A 26,970-nucleotide genomic window follows, 5' to 3' on the forward strand; every position below is an offset into this window, starting at 1 on the left:
GAGACACCATCCCTGCCCATCCGGGCTAATAGCCATTGATGGACCTATCCTCTATGAACTTATCTAGTTCTTTTTTGAACCCTGTTATAGTCTTGGCCTTCACAACATCCTCTGGCAAAGAGTTCTACAGACTGTGCATTGTTTGAAAAAATACTTCCTCCTTCTTCGAGTGCATGCTCATATCAATTCCAGTTAGGTGTGTGCGCGCGCCGCGTGCATGGCTGTCGGAAACTTTTCCCTAGCAGCTACCCGTCGGGCCGGCTGTGGAGTCCCCTGGAGTGGCACCGGTATGGCGCTCTACATACGACCCTGCCGGCTCGACCCCCCCCTTCAGTTCCTTCTTACTGCCAGTGATGGTTGTTGGAACAGTGGTCTCTTACTTTCAAGTTGCATAATCCCTAGCTCTTCTGCCAATCACTGTATATAGTTACCCATTTGCCTAAAGCAACTCCTTATGGAGTCAGCCCTCCATCCGCAGCAGGACCCAGCCCCAAGCGCCTGGGTGCAGAGCACACCTCCTGCGGTGCCGTCTGCGGTGCCGAGAAAGGACTCGGCACACCAACCCAGGAGCCGCCGGTCCCCCGGGCCCCAGAAGCGCTCTCATTCACTGGCTGCCCATAAGAAACAGACCAAGGAGAAGTCCCCGCAGCAGCCTACTATGGGTACTGCTCCCCGGAAAGGGACGGTGCAGGGAATGGGCCTCGGGCCAGGCACAATCGTCGCAGGCCTGTCTCTCCCTAGGAAGAACTGCTCTCCTGGACTCACCACGGCTGCATGTGGGGGAAGTTATGATGCCTTCCACCCCGGACCACTTCTAAGCTGCTAGGGGGCTCATGGAGATGACGGCATCTAAGTCTCCCTCTACAAGGAATAAGCCGCCACTCCCTCGAGGCACGGCACCGTCCAGAGGCAAGCCTGCCATGTTTGGCCCATCTGCCCCCTGACCCGGATCTCGGCGCTGCTCTGAGTCCCGGCGCCGCGCCTACACCCCGCACTGGTCCGACTTGCGGCATCAGTCCGACTTGCGGCACTGGTCCCGCAGCCCCAACCCTCGGAGCTGCTCCCACTCGAAGTGGTCGTTGGCGGATAGGTAATGGTCCCGCTTGAGGTCAAGGTCCCGCTCTGTGACCTCATGGCACCGTTCTCAGTGCCGGCCTCAGTCTGCACGCTGCTCACCTTCCAGGTGTCGCTCGACAGACTGGCTCACCGCTTCACTTCGCGGCACCTCTCTCCGCTTCGGCACCATCTTCGATTGCAGCATGGCTCCCCTCATCGGCACAGCTCCACATTGTAACACCGCTCTACTTTGCAGCACCACTCCACATCCCGCCATCACTCCCTGCAGCGGCACCACCCTGCACCGCGGCACCGATCGACATTGAGGCCCCTCTATGCTTCACGGTATGCATTCGGTCCATCAGAGGAGGATGCCTCCGGTGCAGTCTTGCACCGCTCCCCCCCCCGGCTATCCCACTCGAGATCACCCTCCCTCTGCTCAGGCAGGGCATAGTGGGCATCTGAGGCACCCAGATCAGGACCGGTGAGCCTAAGGCAGGACGCTTCGGTGCCCCAATGGCAGCCTTAGTGGCAATTCTGGACCCCTTGGGCGTACCATCAGGCCCAAGGAGCCCCTCCTGGCTTCCCACCACCTTCCCGTTCGGGATCTCGCCTTCCAGAGGCAACTCTCAGCTGCCCGCCCCAGGACCCTCCACAAAACCTGGACCCAATCCCACATCTGCCTGTGGAGGCTACGTCCAATGCTCGTGGGGACCCTGTCCCCAAGGATTAAGAGGCCACCACGGAACCGATCCTGCTGGTAGCTTCTTCCTCATCGTCCCCTGACAAGGGAGTGGCAGGCACTTCAACGTCCGGGCCACCACCCGTGGATTACAGAGCCCTGCAGGAACTCCTCCGATGAGTAGCCCTGAATATGAACTTCCAGGTGGAGGAAGTGGTCGAATAGGAGGACCCTATGGTATAATATCCTAGCACCAGAGGGGCCCTCTAGCGTGCCCTTACCCATATAAAAACTATTCAATCCAACGCCAAAACTATTTGGTAAACACGTGCCTCCATTCCTCCTATAGCCAAGGGGGCTGAACATAAATACTTTGTTCCCACTCAGGTATATGAGTATATCTTCACCCACCCTCCCCCATGCTCTCTTGTGGTGGAGGCAGTGAATGAAAAAGAGAGGCAAGATCAGCAGGCCCCGCACCCAAATCAAGAGAGGCTAAACGGCTTGATTTGTTTGGAAGGTAAATTTATTCCACAGGGGGTCTCTCTCTCAGGATCGCTAATCAACTCCTTCGGGGCCGCCCCTGTCAGCAGATGGAATCGCAGGTGCAGAATGATACCTAATCTTTCGAAAGTGTCTTTCTCAATGTCAACAAATCAGTGTTCACCCCAACTCAAAGGGTAGAGTTCATTGGAGCCGTTCTGGATGCAACTCAAGTGAGAGCGTTCTTGCCAGACACGCGTCAGCTGGCCCTCTTGCAGATAATCAGCAACCTTTGCAGCTTTTCCCCACCACCAGGGCGAGGCAGTGTCTCAGCTGCTAGGCCATATGGCATCCTGTACTTACGTGGTTCAACATGCCAGGTTACGACTCAGGCCCTTGCAAGCGTGGCTCGCATCTGTGTATTGCCTGGGCCACGACAGTCTGGACATGGTGCTGACCATCCCTCGATTCCCTACGCTAGTGGCTGGATCCCTGCGTGTCCTTTTCACCCACCCGAACCCACCTTGACTTTAGTCACAGACCCGTCCGCATCGGGCTGGGGAGCGCATCTCGGAAGCCTGACAACTCAGGCCAAGTAGAGGAACTGGCTCTACATATCAACATCAAAGAACTCAGGGCAATCCGCCTGGCCTGCCAAGCTTTACTGACTCGTGTGCAGGGCCACTGTGTAGTGGTATTGACGGACTACACCACGACCATGTTTTATATAAACAGGCAAGGCAGAGCCCACTCGTCTCCTCTCCATCAGGAAGCCCTCCTACTGTGGGAATTTTGTCTAGCCCACTCCATCCTTCTCCGGACCTCATACCGGACGGGTGTTCAGAATGTGCTGGCAGACAGTCTGAGCAGATGTTTCCTCACGCACGAGTGGTCGATTCACCCGGACATCATCCACGCCATCTTCCGCAGTTGGGGGTTCCCCAAATTGACCTGTTCGCCACATGGGCCAACAGGAAGTGCCCAACCTTTTGCTGCTTCAGGAATCACGGCCCAGACTCGGTCGCAGATACGTTTATGATTCCTTGGCCCAGTCAGCTGCTATACACCTTCCCGCCATTCCAGTTTGTCCACAAGGTGCTTCTCAAAGTCCGCAGGGACAAGGGGGAGATCATTTTGGTGGCCCCAGCTTGGCCTCGCCAGTGCTGGTGCCCCACCCTCATGGACTTGTCGGTCCAGGCACCGGTACGGCTACCTCTCACTACTGACCTCATTACACAGAACAACAGTTGCCTCCTTCACCCAGGCCTTCAGTCTCTCTACCTCATGGCCTGGAGAATCCATGGCTGAACCAGCCAGAGCTTGCCTGTTCGGATCCAGTGAGGCAGGTACTTCTGGAGAGCCGCAAGCCGTCTACTAGGGCCACATACAGGGCGAAATGGAAGAGGTTCTCCAGCTAGTGCGCCCCAAGGCAGGTACTCCAAGCTCCCATTCCTTGTATCCTGGACTATCTTCTGTACCTGAAAGACTGGCATCTGGCATTCGGTTCTCTCAAGGTCCACCTCGTGGCCATCTCGGCTTTTCACCCAGGCGATTCTGGGTGTTCGGACTGGAGAAGATACATCCCCCGATGAAGCCCCCCATCCCGGCATGGGACCTTAACCTAGTCCTCTCCCGCCTCATGAGTGAGCCTTTAGCTTCTTGTTCACTCCTCTACGTCTCTTGGAAGGTAGCTTTTCTGCTGGCTATCACCTCAGCACGACGTGTCTGAACTACGGGCCCTCACCTCTGAGCCTCCATACACTATCTTTCATAAGGACAAGGTACAATTTAGACCTCATCCAGCTTTCCTTCCCAAGGTGATGTCCCGCTTCCATATTATCCAGGACATCTTCCTACCAGTCTTCTATCCAAAGCCGCACAACAGCCCTCAAGAACAACAGCTGCACTTGCTAGATGTTAGGATGGCGCTTGCCTTCTATATCGATCGCACAAAGCCGTTCCGAAAAACAACTCAGTTGTTCGTTGCTATAGCAGAGCGGATGAAGGGTTTGCCGGTCTCTTCCCAGCAGATCTCCTCCTGGATCACAGTGTGTATCCGCGCTTGTTATGACTTAGCGAAGGTTCCTCCGCCTGCCATCACAGCTCACTCCACGAGGGCACAGCCCTCATTGACAGCCTTCCTGGCCCATGTACCTCTCTAGGAAATCTGCAGGGCTGCGACGTGGTCTTCAGTGCGTACTTTCACGTCACACTACGCCATCGTCCACCAATCTAGGGATGATGCGGCCTTCGGCAGAGCAGTACTTCGGTCAGCAATACCTTGACTCCGACCCCAACTCCGAGGTAAGGCTTGGAAGTCACCTAACTAGAATTTATATGAGCAAGCACTTGAAGAAGAAAAAACGGTTACTCACCTTTTGTAACTGTTGTTTTTCAAGATGTGTTGCTCATATCTGTTCCATTCCCTACCACCACCTTCTCCTCTCAGAGTATCTGGCAAGAAGGAATTGAAGGGGGGTCGGGCTGGCAAGGTCATATATAGAGTGCCATACCGACGCCACAGCTGGCCCGATGGGTAGCTGCCAGGGAAAAGTTTCCAACAGCCGTGCACACAGCGCGCGCACACACCTAACTGGAATAGATATGAGCAACACATCTCGAAGGACAACAGTTACAAAAGGTAAGTAACCATTTTTTTTGCTTGTTTTAAACCTGCTGCCTATTAATTTAATTTGGTGATCCCTAGTTCTTGTGTTATAAGGAGGAGTAAATAACACTTCCTTATTTACTTTGTTCACACCAGTCATAATTTTATAGACCACTATCATATTCTCCCTTGGTTGTCTCTTTTTCAAGCTGAAAAGTCCCAGTTTTATTAATCTCTCCTCATACAGAAGTCATTCCATACCCCTAATCATTTTTGCTGCCCTTTTCTGAACCTTTTCCAATTCCAATATATATTTTTTGAGATGGAGCGACCTCATCTGCATGCAGTATTCAAGATGTGGGCATACCATAGATTTATATAGGGGCAATATGATATTTTCTGTCTTATTATATATCCCTTTCTTAATGATTCTCAACATTCTCACACCTTTTTGTCAACTGTCTGAAATGGGCCATCTTGACACTACAAAAGTTTTTTTTCCTCTTGCTGATAATAGCTCATCTTAATTAATTAGCCTCTTAGAGTTGATATAGCAACTTCCACCTTTTCATGTTCTCTGAATGTATATATATATATCTTCTTACATCTGTTGAAGTGGGCTGTAGCCCACGAAAGCTTACGCTCAAATAAATATTAGTCTCTAAGGTGCCACCAGTACTCCTGTTCTCTCAACATTCTGTTTGCTTTTTTGACTGCCTCTGCACATTGAGTGGATGTTTTCAGAGAACAATCCACAATGACTCCAAGATCTCTTTCTTGAGTGGTAACAGCTAATTTAGATCCCATCATTTTATATGTAAAGTTGGGATTATGTTTTCCAATGTGCATTACTTTGCATTTATCAACATTGAATTTTATCTGCCATTTTGTTGCCCAGTCCCCCAGTTTTGAGAGATCCTTTTGTAGCTCTTTGCAGTCTGCCCGGGACTTAAACTTGAGAAGTTTTGTATCATCTGCAAATTTTGCCACCTCACTGTTCACCCCTTTTCCCAGATCATTTATGAATAAGTTGAACAGTACTGGTCCCAGTACAGACCCCTGGGGGACACCACTATTCATCTCTCTCCATTCTGAAAACTGATCATTTATTCCTACCCTTTGTTTCCTATCTTTTAACCAGTTACCAATCCATGAGAGAACCTTTCCTCTTATCCCCATGACTGCTTACTTTGCGTAAGAGCCTTTGGTGAGGGACCTTGTCAAAGTCTTTCTGAAAATCTAAGTACGCTATATCCACTGGATCCCCCTTGTCCAGATGTTTATTAACCCCCTGTGACGTTATTTAATTAAAATATGACCATATAGATCATTGTTGCAACCACTGTTATATACTTGCAAGATATCTTGTACAAAATGTGGCATGTGAGATGTCTATGGAAAGGTTATGATTTGCTGAATATGATTATGCTATATGTATGCATATATCATTTTTGTATTTGAAGTTATAAATATTGGCTCTATACCTGGATTTCAAATGTTTGCTCCTGGGGTAATGCCCACAAGGTAGTTAGCCAGGACATCTTGGAGAGACTATTCAAATTAAGTGGCTCATCAAGAAACACTTAACTGACAATAGAACACGCCCATCTACACTGAATGGACTGTCCTGCAAATGTACTCTCTGGAGTATAGGTAATGACTTCCTGCAATGACTAGGCGAAATGCATGGATATGTGACTTGTCCATGTGACTCCAACCACCATCTTGTTACTGTACTTTTCCACAGTAAGAACAATGGGATTCCCTCCACATGGCAGAAGATATAAAAGGCCCTGGAAACGCCTCCATTTTGCCTCTATCCTGCTCCAGCCTCTTTCTTGCTCAGGCCTCTGGATTATAAATTTATACTAATGGAAGCATTTTAACCAATGGACTAAGGATCTTCCAATGATTGGGAAGCAGCCAGAGACTTAACTTAAGCCAGCAGTTTATTCCATCACTGCTGCAAACCTGAACCAAGAACTTTGCATTTATTGTATGTATTTGATTCCTTTAACCAATTTTAACTCTGACCTTTCTTTCTTTTTATAAATTTATAAAAACCTTTAGATTTTAGATACTAAAGGATGATTTTTGGGTAAGATCTGAGTTATATATTGACTTGGGTGAATGGCTGGTCGTTTGGGATCAGAAGAGCCTTTTATTTAATGAGACTGATTGTAGAGAACCACTCATCTCTAAATCCAGTGCTTTTGGTGGTGACATAAGAACTGGAATGCCTAAGGAAACTGCTTTTATGGCTTCTTGTTAGCCATCTTGGTGAAACAGAAGTTTACTTTTGTTGTTGTTTTGGTATATCTTATGGAAGAATAGCCACCAGTTTCGGGTTGTGTTTGGCCTATTTCTCAGCAGTTTGTCCTGAATTTGGCATCCTCAGTTGTGACCCACTGAGGCACAGTTACACCCCCCTCAAATCTAGTAGATTGGTGAGGCATGATTTCTCTATACAAAAACCATGTTGACTCTTCCCCAGTTATTACATTGAAGATACTTTTCACAATGTGAGTTGATATGTTGTTGTCCTGTTAGTTCCTTACATGGCTGGATTAATCTCCAGCCAACATAATAGCAGTAACAGTGAGAACTCTTACATCAGTGGAGCTGTACCTGTTTACACCAGCAGAGATTTTGACAGAGTTTTCCTCCTCTGTTCATGACATTTTTGTAACCAATATTGTTTTTAAATAATAAGATGAATGACTCAGTGTGTTTAGATTGTAGCTGTGCTGCCACTGTTTTTTAACCTGTACCCAAATTGTTTTTCTTCCAAGCTTTGTATGTTCTAACTTACATTTAAAAAACAATGGGTAGAACACGTACAGGAAAAAGAATGAAACCTGCCAAATGCTGCTTTTTATGTGTTGCTTCATGATATTCCAGTGATCAGTCCTTTTACCTTGTTCATTAAACAAACACTGATGAATATAGCCGTGTGGTGTGCTTTCTCTAGGTTTCATTCATGTTACAAATCCAGAGGAAGTTACACAATCATTTCATGCTTTTTGCCACAGGGACCTCCATTCTTACTTACTTGGAGACCAGGAAGAGAATGAGAACAATGCAAACCAGCAACCTAATAACCAGCATGCTCGCAATAATAATGCCATTCCAGTTGTGGGAGAAGGTCTTCATGCAGCCCATCAAGCCATACTTCAGCAAGGAGGACCTGTGGGTTTCCAGCCTTACCGTAGGCCTTTAAAATTCCCACTCAGGGTAGGTAGATCGAACACTTTAAAAAGAGGACCATCTTTTTGCTAGGTGCTGTACAAACATAGAATACAGTGGTGTCCTGGTCCATCACTAGGATTCCTAGGAACTACAGTAATATAAACAAAGAAAAAAACATAGGGTATCTTTTAAGGAAGATTTGATGGTAGCATCATTTTTGGAAGCTAAATAATTAAGGCCCCACACTTTACTTAGTATCTTGGACACTGTGTATTTTGTTAGCAAATGTCTTCCTAGTTTATACTCATGTAGCTGACTTTAATATCATTTTTTCAGTTTGAAACATATATAACCAGCCCTCTTGCATCCAGTTACTATAGATCCCATACACATTGTGATCCACGATGAGATATGAATGCTCAGCTTTGTTTATCTAGTGTTTTTAAAAAAATTATAGAGATAGGAAGAAGTGTGTGTGAGAGAGAGAGATAAATATATATAAATATATATATATACATATATATATATATATATATATATATATATTTTAATGAAGGCAAATAGATAATCAAAAGGACCTCTACTAGTTCCAAGGAATTGTAAAAGTGGTGTCTCCACTTCAGTTTAAGCAAAAGTCATGTATGTCCCTGGGAGTAAACCATCAAAGGAGTCTAAACTGTTCAGAGCTGTCACTAGAGGGGGCTGAAACTGTGCCAGCTTCATTTAGTGGTGCCAAGTGTACCAGAACTTATCAGGTCCATAGTATGGAACAGAGATTTTCTCCTGCAGAGCTAAAGATAAGCTTGTGGGGGGCTTCTGAGTTTCGCAGGAGTGACCTAAAGGGGTGTCCTGGAGCAGACCACAGAGGAAGCAGAGATGCAATTAACCCTGGAACTGTGACACACATGCATTTCAAAGGAGACACAGGAGTCGTTGCCTCCCAGAATACTGTGTAAGATGGTATTCTCCTCCTGCCCCCAAGTAGTTGTAGCTGATGGAACTTTGTTTATTTTTGTTTTAAAAACAAGAAATATATCGAAATGCCCAAACCAAGGCATAGAATATTAGAGTATCAAAATGAAAGGGTCAAAAGATGAGAAATTCTGAAGATTGCCTGTGAATCTTGAGCTATGCTGCCTTGTGTATTAGCACTACAATATTTTGATGACATAATTAAATACTGTTTTTTCCATAGTACTGCTGCTCATTTTTATACAGGTTGGTTGGTGAATAAATCAGGGTTGTATAGCAAATGGAGCTGGAAACACTCAAATATCTGAGTCTGAGGGAACAACAGAATCCTGTGAATAATTGAGGAGCTGAATAATGAGTCAGCAAGTTTGACAGTCTGCTCTCCTATCTGAACTAAAATAACTGGAACAGAAATTTTGTGTGTTGCATTTACTATCTAGGCTACTGATTTCTAAATGGATGCATATCTTGATTCTTTAATGTTTTGCTAACAATTAGTTAAGCAACTTTCAGTTTTTCTGTTAACTGTCTTCCTTTGTATTTTGTCTTTCAGATATTTCTGTTGATTGTTTTCATGTGTATAACATTACTGATTGCCAGTCTTATCTGCCTTACATTACCAGGTATGTTTTATGCTACGATACTGTGTTAAAACAAACACCCCCATACATACATGGCAATAGTTGGTTTAAAATTAAAACTGTGCAATCACAGAAAAATGTTGGGAACATGTTTTTTAACCTTTTTGAAAGCTTAATATTCTAAATTCAAAATGACAGATTCATAAAGGAAAAACAGTATCTTTTTCCAAATGTCAATACAGTGGAAGGGAGACTGATGTCCATTATAGCATCTTATTGTCACAGTTCAGAGCAACTGCACCTCTATTCCCCCTCCATGGTCCCCAGAGGGAACCCACTTTAGGCTCCCAGCTCTTCAGTTTTTACCCCTGTTGGGCAAAGACCTGTGTGTGTCTCCCTCCTGACCAGGGGCTTTCCAGGTGCACAGTTCCCTGCCTAGCATACAGTGTGATATCTCTGGCAAGCCAGACGGTCTAAAAGGCTAGGGTCTGTGCTTTCTTTTCTCTCCAGAGGCTATGAACAATGTAATTGCTACGATTACAAGTTACCACACGCTCTTTCTAAGCAAGCATGTTTATTCTTAAGGTGAAAGCATTACAGAAAACATTAAAATAATAAAAAAACCCTCATATATACTAAAAAGCTTACCAGAGGTCACCTCAGCTCCAACCTCTGACTCTGGTAGGTGTCAGTGCTTCAAAACCCACAGCTGAGTTTTTCTTGTGGTTATAAATTTATAACGCTCTCAGATTCAGAACCCGAACAATCATGAGTAGTTCAGTCTTTCCTTTATACAACTTGGGCCTTTGATCTTGGCCTCACGTAACAGGTGATCAGAAGACAATGGTTCACTCTTCAAGGTGTAACTTCAAAAGTCTGGGTTTTTGCATAACTGAGGGAGGGGAATTTTCATTCATCTTCTTCCCTTATATATTCCCCAGGAAACCCACTTAGTACTTTTTGTTCCAAAAAGTCCATGCTTATCTGGCACATTGTTCACGATAGTCCTCTGAACCCCCAGGTCTCTCATCTGTCGTATCTCCCCGTAGAGAAGTTACTTATAATCCCAGCTCACAGGAATACATACACCAATCATTTAATACTGTGTACCTCAGTGATACTTAAAAGTAATTCAGTAAAGTCTCCCAAACATGTTTCATGAAACTGCCACATTTGTCATGCACCAAGATCATCTTCATGACTTTGAGGTCAAGATTGGATTTGATTGAGACTAGCATCCGTCTGATAAGTGTTGAAGGAGTGAATGAGACTTCATATTGCACATGATTTGTATATTAGAGGTTGCAGTACTGATACGCATTGACTCTGTTTTCATGGACAGAGTATTAATCAAATTTTTATAAACTGTGTATCGTCATTGCATACTTCTGAAATTGTTTGACATAACAATAGAGATTCTGTTTTTTGTGGTTTATTAATTTCATTTTTTCAGGGCTTATGTCTAGAATTCAAGTTTTATATAATGTCCAAAAATCAGGGGTTTTTTATTTGTGATATATTGTAATGAATAATATATCTTCTATAGTAATCACTTTTTAATCTTCCCTACTGTGCTATTTGAAACAGTACATGTTAAAATGCACTAGGGAACTTCTTGGGTCTGCATGGATGCATGCATGTTAGTGCACTTTAGAAATCATACCCCCGCCGTTCACATTATTGCTTTGTGTAAACAAGCCCTTAGATACAAGTACTCATTTCTAGTGTTTTTCTGGTTTTTATTAGATTAACTTTTGGTTTTTGAGGCCTTTGGGGGTGAATGCTATCAGTGTTTATTGGAGCACTTTGTAATTAATTGTACTTTAAGTGAGATAAGTGAAGTTGTTTAAACCGTCAGCTAGGGAATTCTAACCTCTGGCTACTGTGGCTACAGAAGTCGTGGTGGTATTCTTATTAGTGACCAATAAACCAGTACACTTAGTGATTAAATTAAGCTTATGAATGATCTTGAGTTGTGTCCTTTTGTGATGCTTTGATATTATATGCAGATTATTACATTATAATTTTATTGTACTGAAAGCTAGTAAACTATTATTTTTAAAGGGTGGGGGATGAGTCTTCCTTATTTGTGTGGTAGTGTTGGAAACTCTTGTTGATAAATTTTAGGGCTTATGCAGAAAGGGGGGATCATTTCAGCAAGGCATCATGTGGGTTGCGTGTGTGCAAACGTCACTATGCAGCTTTGTAAACAAGATATCTGGCCTGGCTCATGGAAACCATAAATAATTGATGTAGCATAGTTCTCAGAGAATAATAATTGTAAGATGACTGCTGTGAGGGAAAGGGTGTAAGAAAGAATGGGGACAGAAACGGTTCACTGGTGATCCAGTGTAGAATTTTAATTTTGCTTAGTGGTAAAAGGCTGGTGCACCAACCCATTTCATTACTTATCTCCCCTGAAACTCTTGATTAGTTATAGTAACCTAAACTAAAGCAAAATGAAATGATAAATGATAGTGTATGGTATATTGTAGCTAAAACAACATATTGTCATAAATGTACATGATATTTAAAAAACAAAGTATGCAGATCAGGTTGGCACTGTATCTTGATACTTATTTGTGTAGTGCCTAGCGCATTTGAGCTGTGATCTCCATTGGCACACTACCATACTATAAAGTTCTGTTATGCACAAAGTGATGCACTTTGCCTTTAAATTGTCAGTCTGCATACAGCCTTGAGATCCTTTTTAAGGTTTGCCTTCACTGAACAATTAGGTATCTTAGAATATGACCTTGAGGAGTTGTGTAAACTTAACATGTTAAACATGATTTTGCATTCTGTGTAGACAGGAACAAATAGTGCGTAATATTACATCATATGATCGTGGGTAAATCCTACTGAAACCACATTTTTAACCATGACAAGATGACATGTTAAACACAACTTGTTCTTGTCTATATTAACTACAAAATCACATTACACATCATATTAGTTAACACAACTTTTAACATGGACTAATTATCTAGTGAAGGCAAACCCTTTGAACTCTTTTTAGTGCTGTTAGATGCCCAAATAGGCAGGGTGGCAAACAAATCCAACTGTAACCTTTAACTGGTTGCTGACCCACTAAGTGGAGATTGCACCCCATCCTAGCAGTTGCAGACAGGGCAAGCCTGATCCATGCATTTGTGACTTGCAGTCTTGATTGCTGCATCTGATAATTAGGAATGAAACCAAGAAAGCACCAGCTGGTACAAAATGCAGCAGCTAGTCTGCTTAGCAATAGAATTTGCTGTGAACATCCCTTCTGACACTATTCTCTCTGCCTTTACTCTCAATTAAATAGTCCAGTTCCTGGTCTCTCTCTTGATATTTTATGCCTTCCATGAGATGGTTCCTTAGCTACATGAGAGAGCGCCTTTTTGCAACCATGTCCTCCTACAATAACTGTTCCCCCCAAGAACATTGAAATTGTCAACAAGTTGGGGAGGTAGTAAGTTTTTGGAGATGGTATTTTTCACAGGAGATGTATCTAAATTATGTAACTTGCTACCTGTGAGAGATGAGTGAGATAATGACCATGGACCTGGACTTCTTTCAAACTACTCCTTTCTTTAACTTAATTTTTTCTCAGTAACTTCACACAGACACACAGCACACCCAGCCTCTCCTAAACATAAGCAAGCAAGCAAATCTATAAATAACTGCAAGTCACAAATCTATAAATAAGACAATGGAGCAATTTCTCCTATAGCCTGGGACAGAAGAAAGACAGTTATTGTTTCTATTTTTAAATACTTGGGGTGCTCTTATGGTCCCCACCATCATGGTACTAAAAGTACTTCTGTAGAGAGATTGTAGTATTAATGGAAAATGAGCCAGTTTCAAGCTTTCTGTTAGAATGTATCTAAACATTTTTGTTGCACTCTAGACACTTTTTTGTGCTAAATCGAATGCCACAAATTGAATTGAATGCCATAAATTTTGAGATTGAACCATTACTATTTCAGCTTTGTTTTTAAATTTATCCTTGAAATTAAAATTCATGAATCTAACTGGATGTTTTATTTTTGTCTAGGATGTGAGATAACAAATCAGTTGAAATTTGCAATATTTGTGCAGCACAAGATTTTGAAAACTCATATTTTACATTGGGTTTAAGACTGAGGCAGATTTACTATATAAATTGCCATCCTTCACTAATAGGTAAAATAATCCTGCTACTTAAGATATTTATCAATCTCTACATTTCCAGTATTTGCTGGCCGTTGGTTAATGTCATTTTGGACGGGAACAGCCAAAATCCATGAACTGTACACAGCTGCTTGTGGTCTTTATGTCTGCTGGTTAACCATTCGGGCGGTGACCGTTCTAGTCGCATGGATGCCGCAAGGTCGCAGAGTGATTTTTCAGAAGGTTAAAGAGTGGTCCCTCATGGTAAGTTCTTGATAGAAGAAAGCTTTTGCTATATTATCAAACAGCGTATTCTGCTTTTTTTAGGTGTTAATGAGATTTATACTTGCTTCCTCCTACTCTCAAACTCACCTTGTACTGTGTTTTCTTTTTTGCTCCCCAGCGCCCTTCCCCTAAATCTACTCAATCTGTGTTTGGACTTCTGAACAGTAATCACTGTTCTGTTGGAATCAGTATTCCAACAGAATGTTAACGAATCAGTCCTTTGAGTGCCACAGTACTAACTATTTAACTACCATATTTCATTTAAATGTGAACGTAATATAGGATACTATCCAGTGAAAACCTGTGTCACGTGATCTCAAGAAATATTTGTTTACAGTTGTTTACTTCTATTCTGTATATAGTAACAGATGAAAATTGTGAAGTGTTCACCTGTTTAGAGACTGAACGTTATTAGTGAAGTGGCAAAAATAAGACTGGAGTTGATTGTCAGTTATGGGAAACCATTTGTTTTGTACAGGCATATGTTGTGTACCTGCACGGTGCACATTTTCAGAAAATTCTTTCAGATCACCAAATTTGTGGTGGTGTTCAGATGAATACATTAAAAAAATAAACTTCCTCTCCAGTTATGATGAGACAGAATTTTCATAATGGTTCTTACACTAGCAGTGACTTTATAACACTGAGGGAAGTTTTCATCATGATCAAGGCAAGCCCTCACCTGTCTCAGTTGGTTTTAGTTATAAAATTTCCATACTCAACCTTGCTATAATTCTGGAATGGTAACACATTTTTTCCCTTTATGGATACATTTTAGAGATGCATGGGGAATGGAGTAACCTGTGAAAGATCCACTCAAGGTTGCATCTTACTGGATATTTACAGACAACAGCAGCTTTAATAGATGTTTCATGCCGTGACTGTCTCCCTGATTAGCACATTCTTTACTTCATTTGTAGTTTCTTTAGTTTGCCAAAGGAAATTGCCAATATCAATACTAAATTATATCCTCGGGTCTGTCCTCTGCACCCCTGCGCTGACAATGTTAATTAGATCAGGATGCTTTTGCTTTTATTATATTCTCAAAAAAATCAAGGACAGAATTACGTTGAATCTGTTAATCAATTTAACAAATACTGCATAACATGTAAATAACAAAAAACTCACATCTTGATCATAACTGTGTGTGGGAGGGGAAACATTGGAAGAATCCTTCCTGATTAAGTACTGGTCATTGGGTACTTTACATACCTGTGACAGTCAAATATGAGTATGTGGTTTAAAAAAAAGGAGGACATCGTTGAGGATCCTGTTAATTACTTTTTTGGGCTAAAAAGGATTAAAAATACAGATTTTGTAACTACAGGTGTGTATTGTAATTTACAGTTAACAGAACTTAATTTTGCATATATACTAATTCAATATCAATTTTTTCTGCCTTTTTGTTTTTCTCTTTTAAGCGTAAACATGCAAAGACTTTAAACTTCGAGAAATTGAGAGTTGCAGCTTTGACCAGAACTAGCTGTCTGGCATCATTTATGAATCAGACTTTTTGTGTTTTAGATAATGAAGACACTGATAGTAGCTGTGCTACTAGCTGGTGTGGTTCCACTTCTGCTTGGTCTTCTGTTTGAACTGGTAATTGTTGCTCCTTTGAGAGTTCCTTTGGATCAGACACCTCTATTCTACCCATGGCAGGTCAGTTAATTGCTGGTTTTGTTTTTAATTTAATTCAGGCTTTTCAACACTACCTTGCTTTTACTGGAATATGAGGTTCTCTAAAGGCTTTTATAAATACAGTATGAGGTATGGTTTCCTATTTGATTAAGTATTAAAGCATTTTTCAGTTTCTGTGCAAGTGTAGTGTTTAAAAAAAAAAAAAAGGGCAACTAGTAGGTTGAGGGTTCCTAGCACTGTTAAACTAGAAGGAGGTTGCTTGACTCTTTGGGATCACAGGTTCAGATTTTCACAAGATCTGTTTTACCTCCCATCTTTGACATCTATAACTTAAGTACAACCCTCGTGGGAGAGCCTGTGTCCATGAGGGAGCAGAGAGGAGGCAAGACTGGGAAAGGCAGAGAAAAAACCTTGATATTGTTTATTTTTTGATGTTTTCATGTATTAATCCCCTGCTCTTCTGCACACTGGAAAAGGGATTAGTGAAAGACTTATGTTTAAACTTTTTTATTTAAAGATTATGCTGTAAAGGGCTTTTATATTTAAGAACACTTCTGTTTTACACTGTTAATACATGGTGAATTGTATAGTAACACGCTGTATTGTAGCAACATTTCTGAGTTACACAATAAGTAGTCATTAAGAAAAAATGGCCCACCAAAAGATTTTAGTGGATTTTTGTGGCCTTATGCTAACTTACGGTTGCCCATTCCCCTGGCCTAGGTACTTGAAAATAGTAATGGTCATTCGCCTCCTACCTGTGTAAAGACACATAAGGAGGAACTGTTGTCCCAGATTATCCACGTTAACTCTGAATTTCCTTGCTAATTGGATTCGATTAGCAATTTTAAGATGGACTAGGAAAAGAGGGCAAAGATCCTTTAAGGGGTTGATACAGTAAGTGGAGTTACTGTGGGCTGTAAGTGACAACTAGGTGTTTGTTTCATCCCAAACTAAACTTTGAATAAGTTTTTTTTAATCACATTATAAGATAGCATGTAAAAGCTGCATCTACCAAGGAAGAAAAAGTATTCTGAGATGGTGAATCTCTAACTTCTATGCAAACAAGTTTTTATTTATTTACAATAACTAGGTGTATAAAACAGACTCAACTTGAAAGAGAGAACTTAATTTACATATTGAATCTCACATAACTTCTTTGTATTTGTCCACCACTTTGGAGTTATGTCTTTATAATATACATTGTTGTTACTAATAACAGTTATACAAGTCTGATCATGATTATTCATAAAACTATCATTACATAACAGTGGGAATAACAAGAACAAAGAATTTCTAACTAAAAAGATTATCCAGAAACTCTGTCTCCGTTCCAAACAAATATGAACTAGGGAAACACTCAGAAGTCTGGAATTAAATTAAATAAAATCTTTCATTAATCTTGTTAACAAAGCATCCTGAAAAGATTGGATTATGGATGCGCCATACAGTGACTCCATAGTTAAGATTGCAGCAGAAGTTGATTCTTAAGCTCTTAATCTTTCTTTTAGCTGTACTACACAGTGCTTCAAATTTCCTGAAATAGTTTTTTTGTCAATGACGACCTTTTTTATAAAACTTAGATTTTTGTTGTAAAAAGTATCAACGTTGTCAAATTTTCCTTGCAAAAAAGTGCCTCTTTTCTATGTGTTTTTTTAAAAATTACTGAAAACTCTTTTGAGAGTTATTGACATTTTTCATTTACCAAAAACTGTTTTTTTGTAAAACAAAAAAGTTTGATAACCATTTTGGGGTATGTTTTTATTGGAGTCTGGGGGGCGGGATGAAAAACTGATAACACTTCTTAAAATGAAAACAATTTTGAAATGTTTATGAAAATAGGCTTTCATTCTTTGACCAGCTCTAGGTATTATAGGTAAATAGGTATTAACAAAAACTGTTTTAAACAATCTGAATACAAGTTTGCCATTTTATGATCTGTGATGTCTTTGTGGTGATTTGAGGAGCGTATGTATTACAGTCAAACCTCACAATAACACGCCCCACCATAACGCGAAATCGCATATAACGCAATCATAAATTGGCTCCCCTTTAAGGCCTAATACCAGTGGTTCCCAACGCCATGGCGCCCGCCGGGACATTGATGTGCCCCCGCCTAGTGCCCAGCAGGGGAGAGAAGCCGCGGCCCCGTGCCTGCCTGGGACAGAGAACTCCGAGGCTGCGGGCGCCGGTGCTCACTGCCCCTGGCAGGCACGGGGCCGTGGCTTCTCTCTGGCTTGGAGAGAAGCCGCGGCCCCGCGCCTGCCGGGGACAGAGAGCACCGGCGCCCGCAGCCTCATAGTTCTCTGTCCCTGGTAGGCGCGGGGCCGCGGCTTCTCTCCCCTGCTGGGCACTAAGCGGCGCACATCAATGCACTGCGTTGGGGACCACTGACTTAAACTGACCGGCTTGAAACCCCGCTATACCGCGACCCCACATTTATCACAGTGGAATTTTTTGGACCCCAAACATCGCGTTATAGCGGGATTTCACTGTACTTAGGAATTCTGGTTCCAAAGTTATTTTGAAAATTGCTGTGTCATGAATCCCTCTCTCATTGCTTACAAGCCTTTAAGCATGTACCTCCCTGTCCCAGACCAGGGACAATAGCTAATCATTAAGAACTGTCAGTACATGAATATGCCTTACAAAAAAGTAACTACATCTTAGGGCAACCAGTTCTTTCCATTCCCCTCAACAGCAGGTTGAGAGAATGGAAATTCCCAAGCCAAGACAGAGATGACAGAGCACGAGGTTATAAATAGCTGGGGGTCTCAGTGAGAGAGATAAGACGTTTGGGCAGCCAAGGTTAGAGTAGCCAAGCAGACAGAGAAGGCTCCATGTTTCAGAACTTAAGCTATGCACTGTGATAGAAGGACCCTGGACAGCCCAGACAACCCTGACCCTAGCCCAAAGAATGCAGAGAAATGCAGGTAGGGTTTTATTGCATTCCGGGGTGCAATCCAGACCAGTGAGTGGTTGTGTCACCGCTTGCCCTGCAACCTTAGGTGCTGTACCGTGTTTTGCTGTGATCAGCCCAAGTATTACTAAACACTGCTATATTGTTGACATAGGCCCTTGTAAGGTCCTGTAATGCATTTAACATTCAGTTGACCAGCCTCTGAAAAGTGACTCCTGCATTAACTAACCCAAATGGTAACACTTTGAATTCATACAGGGATAGCTCAGTGGTTTAAGCATTGGCCTACTTAAACCCAGCGTTGTGAGTTCAATCCTTGAGGGGGCCATTTAAGGAACTGGGGTAAAAATCTGTCTGAGGATTGGTCCTGCTTTGAGCAGGGGGTTGGACTAGATAACCTCCTGAGGTCCCTTCCAACCCTAATATTCGATGATATTCTATATCATTAATTAAAGCAGATTTTTTTTCTGTGCATCATCATCTAAAGGAAGGGGGCGAGGTACACTTGCCATTCTTTAAAACCTTTAAACTAAGCTATAATCAAAACTTCTTGATTTAAACAAAAAGCCTAGCATTAACCTAGGTAGCTGTAGGAGAGAATGCAGGCAGAAGCCCAGCAGCACAGTGGGGGCTATCCTGTTTATTGTGCTGAATGCAGCATGTATGATTACCTGCCTTGTGGGCGGGTGGCGTATGTGTGCATTTGGTGCAAGTAGCCCTCACAGACCGGGTATGGGCTTTGGAGGCCAGGGTGGCAGAACTGGAGGAGCTAAGGGAGGCAGAGAGGTATGTTGATGAGGCTTTCCAGGACACTGTAGATTTGTCCCACCTCTGGTCAGACAGCCCACTTTTAAGGAGGATGAAAGACTCAGGGAAGGAGAGCAGTCAACGGGAGCAGAGGGAAACTTTCCCATAGTTGGGACCCTCCTTCCAGATGATGTTGGGGTATCCTCTCGCACTGAAGTTACCTCTCCGGGGGAGGGAACTCCAGTCATTAGGAAAAGGCAGGTGTTAGTAATGGGAGATTCTATCGTTAGAAACATAGATAGCTGGGTTTGTTATGACCGGGAGAACCGTATAGTGACTTGCCTGCCTGGTGCGAAGGTTGCGGATCTCTCGAGACATCTAGATAGACTTATGTGTATTGCTGGGGAGGAGCTGGTGGTTGTGGTACATGTAGCGATGTATTATGTCAACAGGCAAGGGGGCACGCGTTCTGCGGCCTTGTGCCAGGAAGCCCAGCTCCTGTGGGAGTTCTGTATAGTCCACGACATCCTCCTGAGAGCTTTTCACCTGCCCGGCGAGCGCAACGTGCTCGCGGATCATCTGAGCAGGGTTTTCTCCCAACAGCACGAGTGGTCCCTGCACAGGGAGGTGGCCAGGTGGCTCTTCCTAGAGTGGGGCACTCCCCAGGTGGACCTGTTCGCCACCGTCCAGAATCGTTTGTGTCCACGATTCTACTCCAGGGCGGGAGAGGGCGACGGTGCGATATCGGATGCCTTCCTGATTCCATGGTCGGGGCCCCTGTTTTACGTCTTCCCGCCGTTCCCCCTGATAGGCAGAGTCCTACAGAAGGTGAAGTCAGACGGGGCACGGATTATCCTTAAAGCCCCGGACGGGGCCCGTCAACATTGGTACGGGACCTTACTGCAGCTCTTAGCGGCTCCCCCGCGCAGGCTGACTCTTCGCCTAGACAGAACCAGGCCATTTAGGAAATCCCCCCCCCCAGCTGTTTATTGCATCAGCCGAGCACATGAGGGGGCGACCGGTTTCCACCCAGCGGATCTCCCGCTGGATCACCTCGTGCATACGCACATGTTACAACCTGGCAGGGGTGCCCCCGCCTCCTATAGTGAAGGCTTATTTGACGAGAGCGCAGGCCTCGTCAGCAGCCTATGTGGCTCACGTCCCTATTCAGGGACGCTTCCTAGTAGCTAAAACTTGACAAACTAGACTTTGAATCAAGGTATAATCCTTACCACACGATCCCAACAACAGTGCTAAAGTCAGGAGCTGTCCCCAAACTCCAAAGGGCTGTTCCTTTGTATTCTTAGGCATGTGAGAGAAGGAGGGGGGATGTTTTTGCCCCTCACTTTTGTAGTCCAGTCCCCCTTTGAAGTGGATTCTTCTGAGGATTACTCCTCAAAGCAGAGTTTATTCAAACATTAAAGAAGGCCACGTGGAAGTGGCCCCATGCTCTTTCTTCTCCCCTGAGTATGCTGAAATACAGATTTGCCTTGTCTCACTCTTGCTGTCTCAAGAACCCTGTTTACTACTTTTATGTAAATTGAGGTAAACACATTCCATTGTATAAGATAAACCTGTTTAACCACTCTTGCCCAGGGTTGTGTGGGTTTGAACATGTGCCACATCATAGAGGGGGAATTCATAACTTTACATATAATGTTGCTACATACATTTCACCATGATATTATTGACCAGCGCATTATTAGTTTTCAGATGATACCTCACAAGGCATATTTTGTACAAAGATTATTACATAAATGTGTAGGGTGTGAATACAGGGGTGCATTCAGTCATAGGTTTATTTTTGTATAAATCTGTTTCTTTCTCGTGCTGTTAAAGAGAGCTCTGGTGGTTTAAAATTTTATCCAAAGTACACTTAATGCTATGGTGGCACAGCTGATTCAGTGTAGACATTACCTATGCTGACAGGAGAATCTCTTCCATCAGAGTAGGTAATCCGCCTCCCTGAGAGGCAGTAGCTAGGTCGACCGAAGAATTCTGGCCTCTGTTTACACCTACCACATGCTCCCTTGAAGAGATAAATCAGAAGACATCTTTGTGTGGAGCTCGGGAGGAGGGGGTATTTAAGCTATGGGTGAAGCATGAGGGATCAGTACTGGATCTAGGGGCAAGGCAGGGGGCCATGTGGTCTAAGCGCTCAGGATGAGGTACTCGACGGAGGAGTTGTACCCCAAAAATATACCTGTGGACCTCAAGATAGTGGCAGTTCCTGGACTCTTAATCCTCTAGAGTCTGAACAAACACCTGGGAAGTCAGTGGTTAGATCCCCCGTAGCAGTTTGCTGAGGGGCCAAGAGGAGACGCTTGTCTGGGGCTGTTCCGGTCTTCCTAATCTGTAATGAGTCAATCCTAACAGTTCTGTAGCTGTCCATAGCGCATTTCAAATAAAATAAGGTATACAAGAACTGAATTTCTAATGTCAAAAGTTTTTGAAAGAACCTTTTTGCTTTTATTATGTGTATAAACAAACAAATAACCCCATTGTTTTTTGTTTGCGGGCCACCTTTAAGGAAAGACACTCCATGGATCAATAGGCCTAAAATCTAACCTACACTTAAAATCCCCCTAAAAATCCATAGTTTGTTTACTGTGAACTCCCCTAGTTGAGGGCTGCAACATAGATAAAACACCAACTTTTCAGCTGGGTGGTTTGTCATCTACATATTAAGGGTATTGATTTATCTCACTCACCTGGGCATGCATCACGTCTGTCCTTATGAACAGGCAAGATATTTAAAATCTCTGAATTGCTTCAGTACTTGCATATTTCTGTGCCTTGCATTCTCCAAGAAATCCCATAGAACCTCAGAGTTATGAATACCTCAGTAATGGACGTTCATAACTCTGAAATTTTTGTAACTTTGAACTAAACGTTATGATTCTTTCTGAAGTTTACATCTGAGCATTGACTTAGTACAGCTTTGAAACTTTACTATGCAGAAGGAAAAAGCTGCTTTAAACCATCTTAATTTAAATGAAACAAGCACAGAAACAGTTTCCTTACCTTGTCAAATCTTTTTTTAAACTTTCCCTTTATTTTTTTAGTTTATGTTTAACACAGTACTGTACAGTTTTCTTTTTCTGTATCTCTCTCTCCTGATGCCTGATTGCATACTTCCAGTTCCAAATGAGGTGTGTGATTGACCAGTCAGTTCATAATTCTGAGGTTCTACTGTAGATGTCTTGCAAAACCAAAATAAAACTAAATTATAAATAAAAATCTTAACAACCTTACCTGTCCAGTTCAGGAGTGCACTGAAAGAGTGTAATGTTTATATTATTTTTTGTCATTGGTTTAATAATAGCTGGGACTTCTGTAAATGTCTTTTGTACAAAAATCTCAGCTTTTTACAAGCACTCAAGCATCGCAGCATCCTTTTTTTCTTACGAGTTTGCAAAAGATGCCATCTTTAAACTACTCCACTTTGTAAATAAAAAAGCAATTTTCTAATGGTTTTAAGTAATTTTGATATTAAAAATTTGCTGTAGTAAATCTTTGGCTGGTCAAGATACATTTAGAAAATACTGACAGTTTACTTTTACTATTATGTTCACTTTTATAAAATTAGGACTGGGCTCTTGGAGTTCTGCATGCCAAAATAATTGCTGCCATAACTCTGATGGGCCCACAATGGTGGTTGAAAACAGTTATCGAACAGGTAAGAAAGTAACATTTTTTTTCTTTGTTAGAGCACATTAAAATAGAAGTTAAGGATAAAAAAAGAACAAAAACAAGGAAGGACCTGAACCGAAGATTGGTAACTCCTATTTCAAAAGCCATGTATGTCCATCCCCCACTCCATTTGAGTTAACATTATTTAGCAACTTTTCTTTCTCTAAATACCTGGTTATGTCCTGCAATGTTTTTCCTCCAAATATTTCTTAACAGTCTTATTTCTTGGTGCTGATTTTTCTCATTAATCATAACTTTTTTTAAACACCTGGTCCTTGATTATCTGTCTTCTGATTTAGATATTATCGGGCACAAAATTTTGTTAACTGGGATTCCATGTTGTAAATAAAAATTAGCTATGTGGAAAAAATCTTTGAGAATAGTGTAGTCTTTTTGAAAAGTTTTGATTTTTTTTTTTATATTAGCTAGGAAATTTAAAGTTAAGGTTAACTTTGGAAATTATAATGTATGGAAATACACAATTAAAGTCATTCATTCAGTCTTAACTAATTGTCTGCCAGCTGTGCACACACTGTACATGGAGACTTCTTGCTAAAGGTTCTTGTTTATGACTTTAAGTCTGTAATCTACTAAATCTACTTTATTTGCGTAGTTGGTCTGTGAAGTTGAACTCAGGAGTACATGGCTTTGTACGTACATGCAAATTGCCTGCCGTGCTGTGCCCATTGGTATAAGCTACCTAATATGAGGTCCAGCCTTTAAAGTGTAGTTGTAGGCCATATCTGGAGTATTGCGTTCAGTTTTCAGCTTCAGAAAGGATGTGGACAAATTGGAGAGTCCAGCAAAGGACAACGAAAATGATTAGGGGGCTGGGGCACGTGATTTTGAGGAGAGGCTGAGGGAACTGGGCTTATTTAATCTGCAGAAGAGAAGAGTGAGGGGGGATTTGATAGCAGCCTTAAACTGCCTGAAGAGGATTCCAAAGAGGATGGAGCTCAGCTGTTCTCAGTGGTGGCAGATGACAGAACAAGGAGCAATGGTCTCAAGTTGCAGTGGGGGAGGTCTAGGTTGGATGTTAGGAAAAACTATTTCACTAGGAGGGTGGTGAAGCACTGGTATGGGTTACCTGGGGAGGTGGTGGAATCTCCATCCTTAGAGGTTTTTAAGGCCCGGCTTGACAAAACCCTGGCTGGGATGATTTAGTTAGGATTGGTCCTGCTTTGAGCAGGGGGTTGGACTAGATGACCTCTTGAGGTCTCTTCCAACCCTAATGATTCTGTGATAATCTGTTTAAAAATAATACCTGTGAGGGTCTATGTTTATTTTAATAATCCTAGATCACATCTGTTCAATTTATAAGTAAATAGATGGTCTTTCTAAATACCAACCTTGTCAACTCACCCTGGAAACAGAGGGTCAGCCTGTATTACTTCTGGTTCACAAATCATGAGCAGTAGTAATTTTACAGCAGTTCAGTGCAGTAATGACTTCCTGTTATAATCAGGATTTGGGACTTCATTGAACTGGATACTGTAGAAACACATAGTAAAGAGACCCTGTATGTCCAAAAAAATAATCTAAGGTAAAATAATCTGTTTTATTAATGGTGGAATAGAATCTTACTTTCTTCCATAGCTGCTGGCTTTTCAGTGTTAACAAGGAATACAAAGCAGTAAACATTTATTTTAGTAAAGTTAAGCAGCTATATGCTTAGAGAGAGTAACTGTTGTACAAGAAAATGCCATTTTTACATAGTCACTTCTCAAAATAAAATGGTGTTTTAAGAAGTTTGTAGTGCCAGATACCACAGCTATATGTCTCTGCTAAATCTCTGTATGACCATGCTTTCATTTGAAACAGGGTATTGTTTTTGGTAATTGTCCCAAACATTGTCTCATTTGGTGAAGTGAGGTAAATGCTTCACTTTATGCTATATGGGCCCTATATGAATGCCAGACAGTCAGAATATTTTACTCTAGAGACATGGGTACTTTTGTTTAAGTCTCTCTTACTCTTATTTCAGGCTCAGCTATATCACTTCTATGTTTTGGGATCACTAGCAGGGTGATGGTACAGTGTTTGAGGGCAGGATTGTTTCTTGGTTTTCATTGCTCTGTAGGTTACACCAAGTAAAAATGGTTTGGGTGAAAAGGGGAGTCAGGGATAATGGAGGAGCTGAGGGAGAGGGAAGTAATTGCTGGGAAGGAACCTGGAAGTGAACTTGGGGAGGGTTGTTGTGTGTGGGAGAAGTATGGAGCAGATTTTTTTAGGGGGGAAGGAATTGTTAGAGAGTTGGGGAACCTCTCCCATGCAGGCCCTGGCAGACCCTTAGCCTCTCCCATTCAGTCAAGCACATCTGCCCCATCCCTGTGTGGCCCTGCACCTCTATTCCCCCCTGTCCCCATGTGGCCCTGAACCTCACTCAGCCAGGCAATGCTGCTCCTGTCTCCATGTGTCCCTGCATCTCCACTTCCCATTTAGCCCCTGGCACAATGTTATCACCCACTCGCTCCTATGCCCCTGCTGTACTCTGTCCCTCCCACTAGCCTTTCTGAACCCCAGTCTGTATAACCCCCTCTCCCAGCAACCCCGTGTGCCCCGCTCTGTCTGTCCTGGGCCTTCTCACTTGGCCACATGGGCAGGGCGCTGTGAGGAAGGCAGCCTCTGCCCCCTCCCTCTCCGCGGTTGGCTGCTGCACTCCATGAGCCACCTGCCCTCTCTTCTGGTGCCACAGCAGCTCCTGGTGGGCAAAAGGTGTAATTGCACTGTGACCCCTCTTGCAGCTTCTCTTCACCTCCCCATCAGAGTCAATTATTCTGCGGGGGAGGAGGAAAATGTGAGGGGAACATTAATTCTGTGCTTGTACAATGGTGCAGAATGCCCCCAGGAAAAGTGTATAGACACTTCTATAGTATTTATCATGTTAGTATCTGAGCACCTCTTCAAAATGAAGATATATCATTTACCTCTGGAAGATGGAACTCTTCTCCTTTTTCTAAACTGCTTTCTTAGTCCTTTCCTACATATGCTAGGGCAATAGTTAGTTGCTGACAGCAGTTCTTCCTGGTTCCACTTCAGCTAATTTTAAAAGAAGTTTAACTGCTAATATAGACTGGATAAAACAATTCTCAATAAGGTTACAGAAAGTATGAAACAAACTTGTTGGAACCACTTTGGAATTTCTTCCCTTGACTTTTCAGAAGAGCCTATATTTGAGCTTCAGATCATGCTGCCAACACTCACTTGTTCAGTCAGGCTCTTGGTTCAATGATGTTTTGTTTTTAGTTTGGAGATTTTGGGGTAGTTTTATTTTTTGATGGGTTGGCTGATTTTATCATAATATTCTTATCACCATATTTCCTTTCACACCCACTGCATGCAAGTTACTCATTTTGCATGTACACATGCCTACTGAATGGCATTTTGGTACAAGTTTACACTACATTACTTTATACTTATACACCAAGGATATAACTGTAGATTTAAAGGTGAGGAAAAATCTAATAGTGACTACTGTTTTAGGCGACAGAGAGTCCTGTGGCACCTTATAGACTAACAGACGTATTGGAGCATAAGCTTTCGTGGGTGAAGACCCACTTTGTCAGTATTCGGTATTTAAGTAGGATGAAAGTTAGGATAGAATGGATGGGAGGTAGACTAGATGCTACAGTTCCTTGTTTTTGCAGTTTACATTGCTGACATTTATGGAGTAACTGAAGTATAATAAAACCTATTAGAAAAAGGACCACTGAGGGAGAAACAGAATGTGTTGTGTGTTACAGTAGTATGTGTATCTGTGGACATGCAGATGTCTCTGAATTGAGGAGTAATGATGGTGTGTGTGAGAGAGAGAGAGAGAGAGAGAGAGAGATTGTGTATTATTAAAATTAGAAACCTGGACATATTTTAAAGAATGTAAAAAAACTTAATGTATAATGAAAAATTACATAGGTATGTATGCTAAATACTTTCATAATTATGGATCAAAATTCATGGAATAAAAAATTAAATTAACAGT

The 26,970-nt window shown here is 42.5% G+C and overlaps 1 protein-coding gene across 8 annotated transcripts in view; it reads left to right on the top strand.

Annotated features, from left to right (window-relative positions):
* MARCHF6 (membrane associated ring-CH-type finger 6) overlaps positions 1-26,970 on the top strand; it is a 104,946-nt gene that overhangs the window by 70,623 nt on the left and 7,353 nt on the right. For all 8 annotated transcript variants that reach the window (XM_065584216.1, XM_065584214.1, XM_065584215.1 and 5 more), the window contains 5 exons: positions 7,862-8,063; positions 9,544-9,613; positions 13,791-13,972; positions 15,518-15,652; positions 22,888-22,977. In XM_065584216.1, the coding sequence (XP_065440288.1) occupies positions 7,862-8,063; positions 9,544-9,613; positions 13,791-13,972; positions 15,518-15,652; positions 22,888-22,977 (679 nt within the window). The remainder of the gene's footprint in view (positions 1-7,861; positions 8,064-9,543; positions 9,614-13,790; positions 13,973-15,517; positions 15,653-22,887; positions 22,978-26,970) is intronic.

This window comes from Chrysemys picta, chromosome 2, assembly GCF_011386835.1.
Source record: "Chrysemys picta bellii isolate R12L10 chromosome 2, ASM1138683v2, whole genome shotgun sequence".
Classification (NCBI taxonomy): Eukaryota; Metazoa; Chordata; order Testudines; family Emydidae; genus Chrysemys; species Chrysemys picta.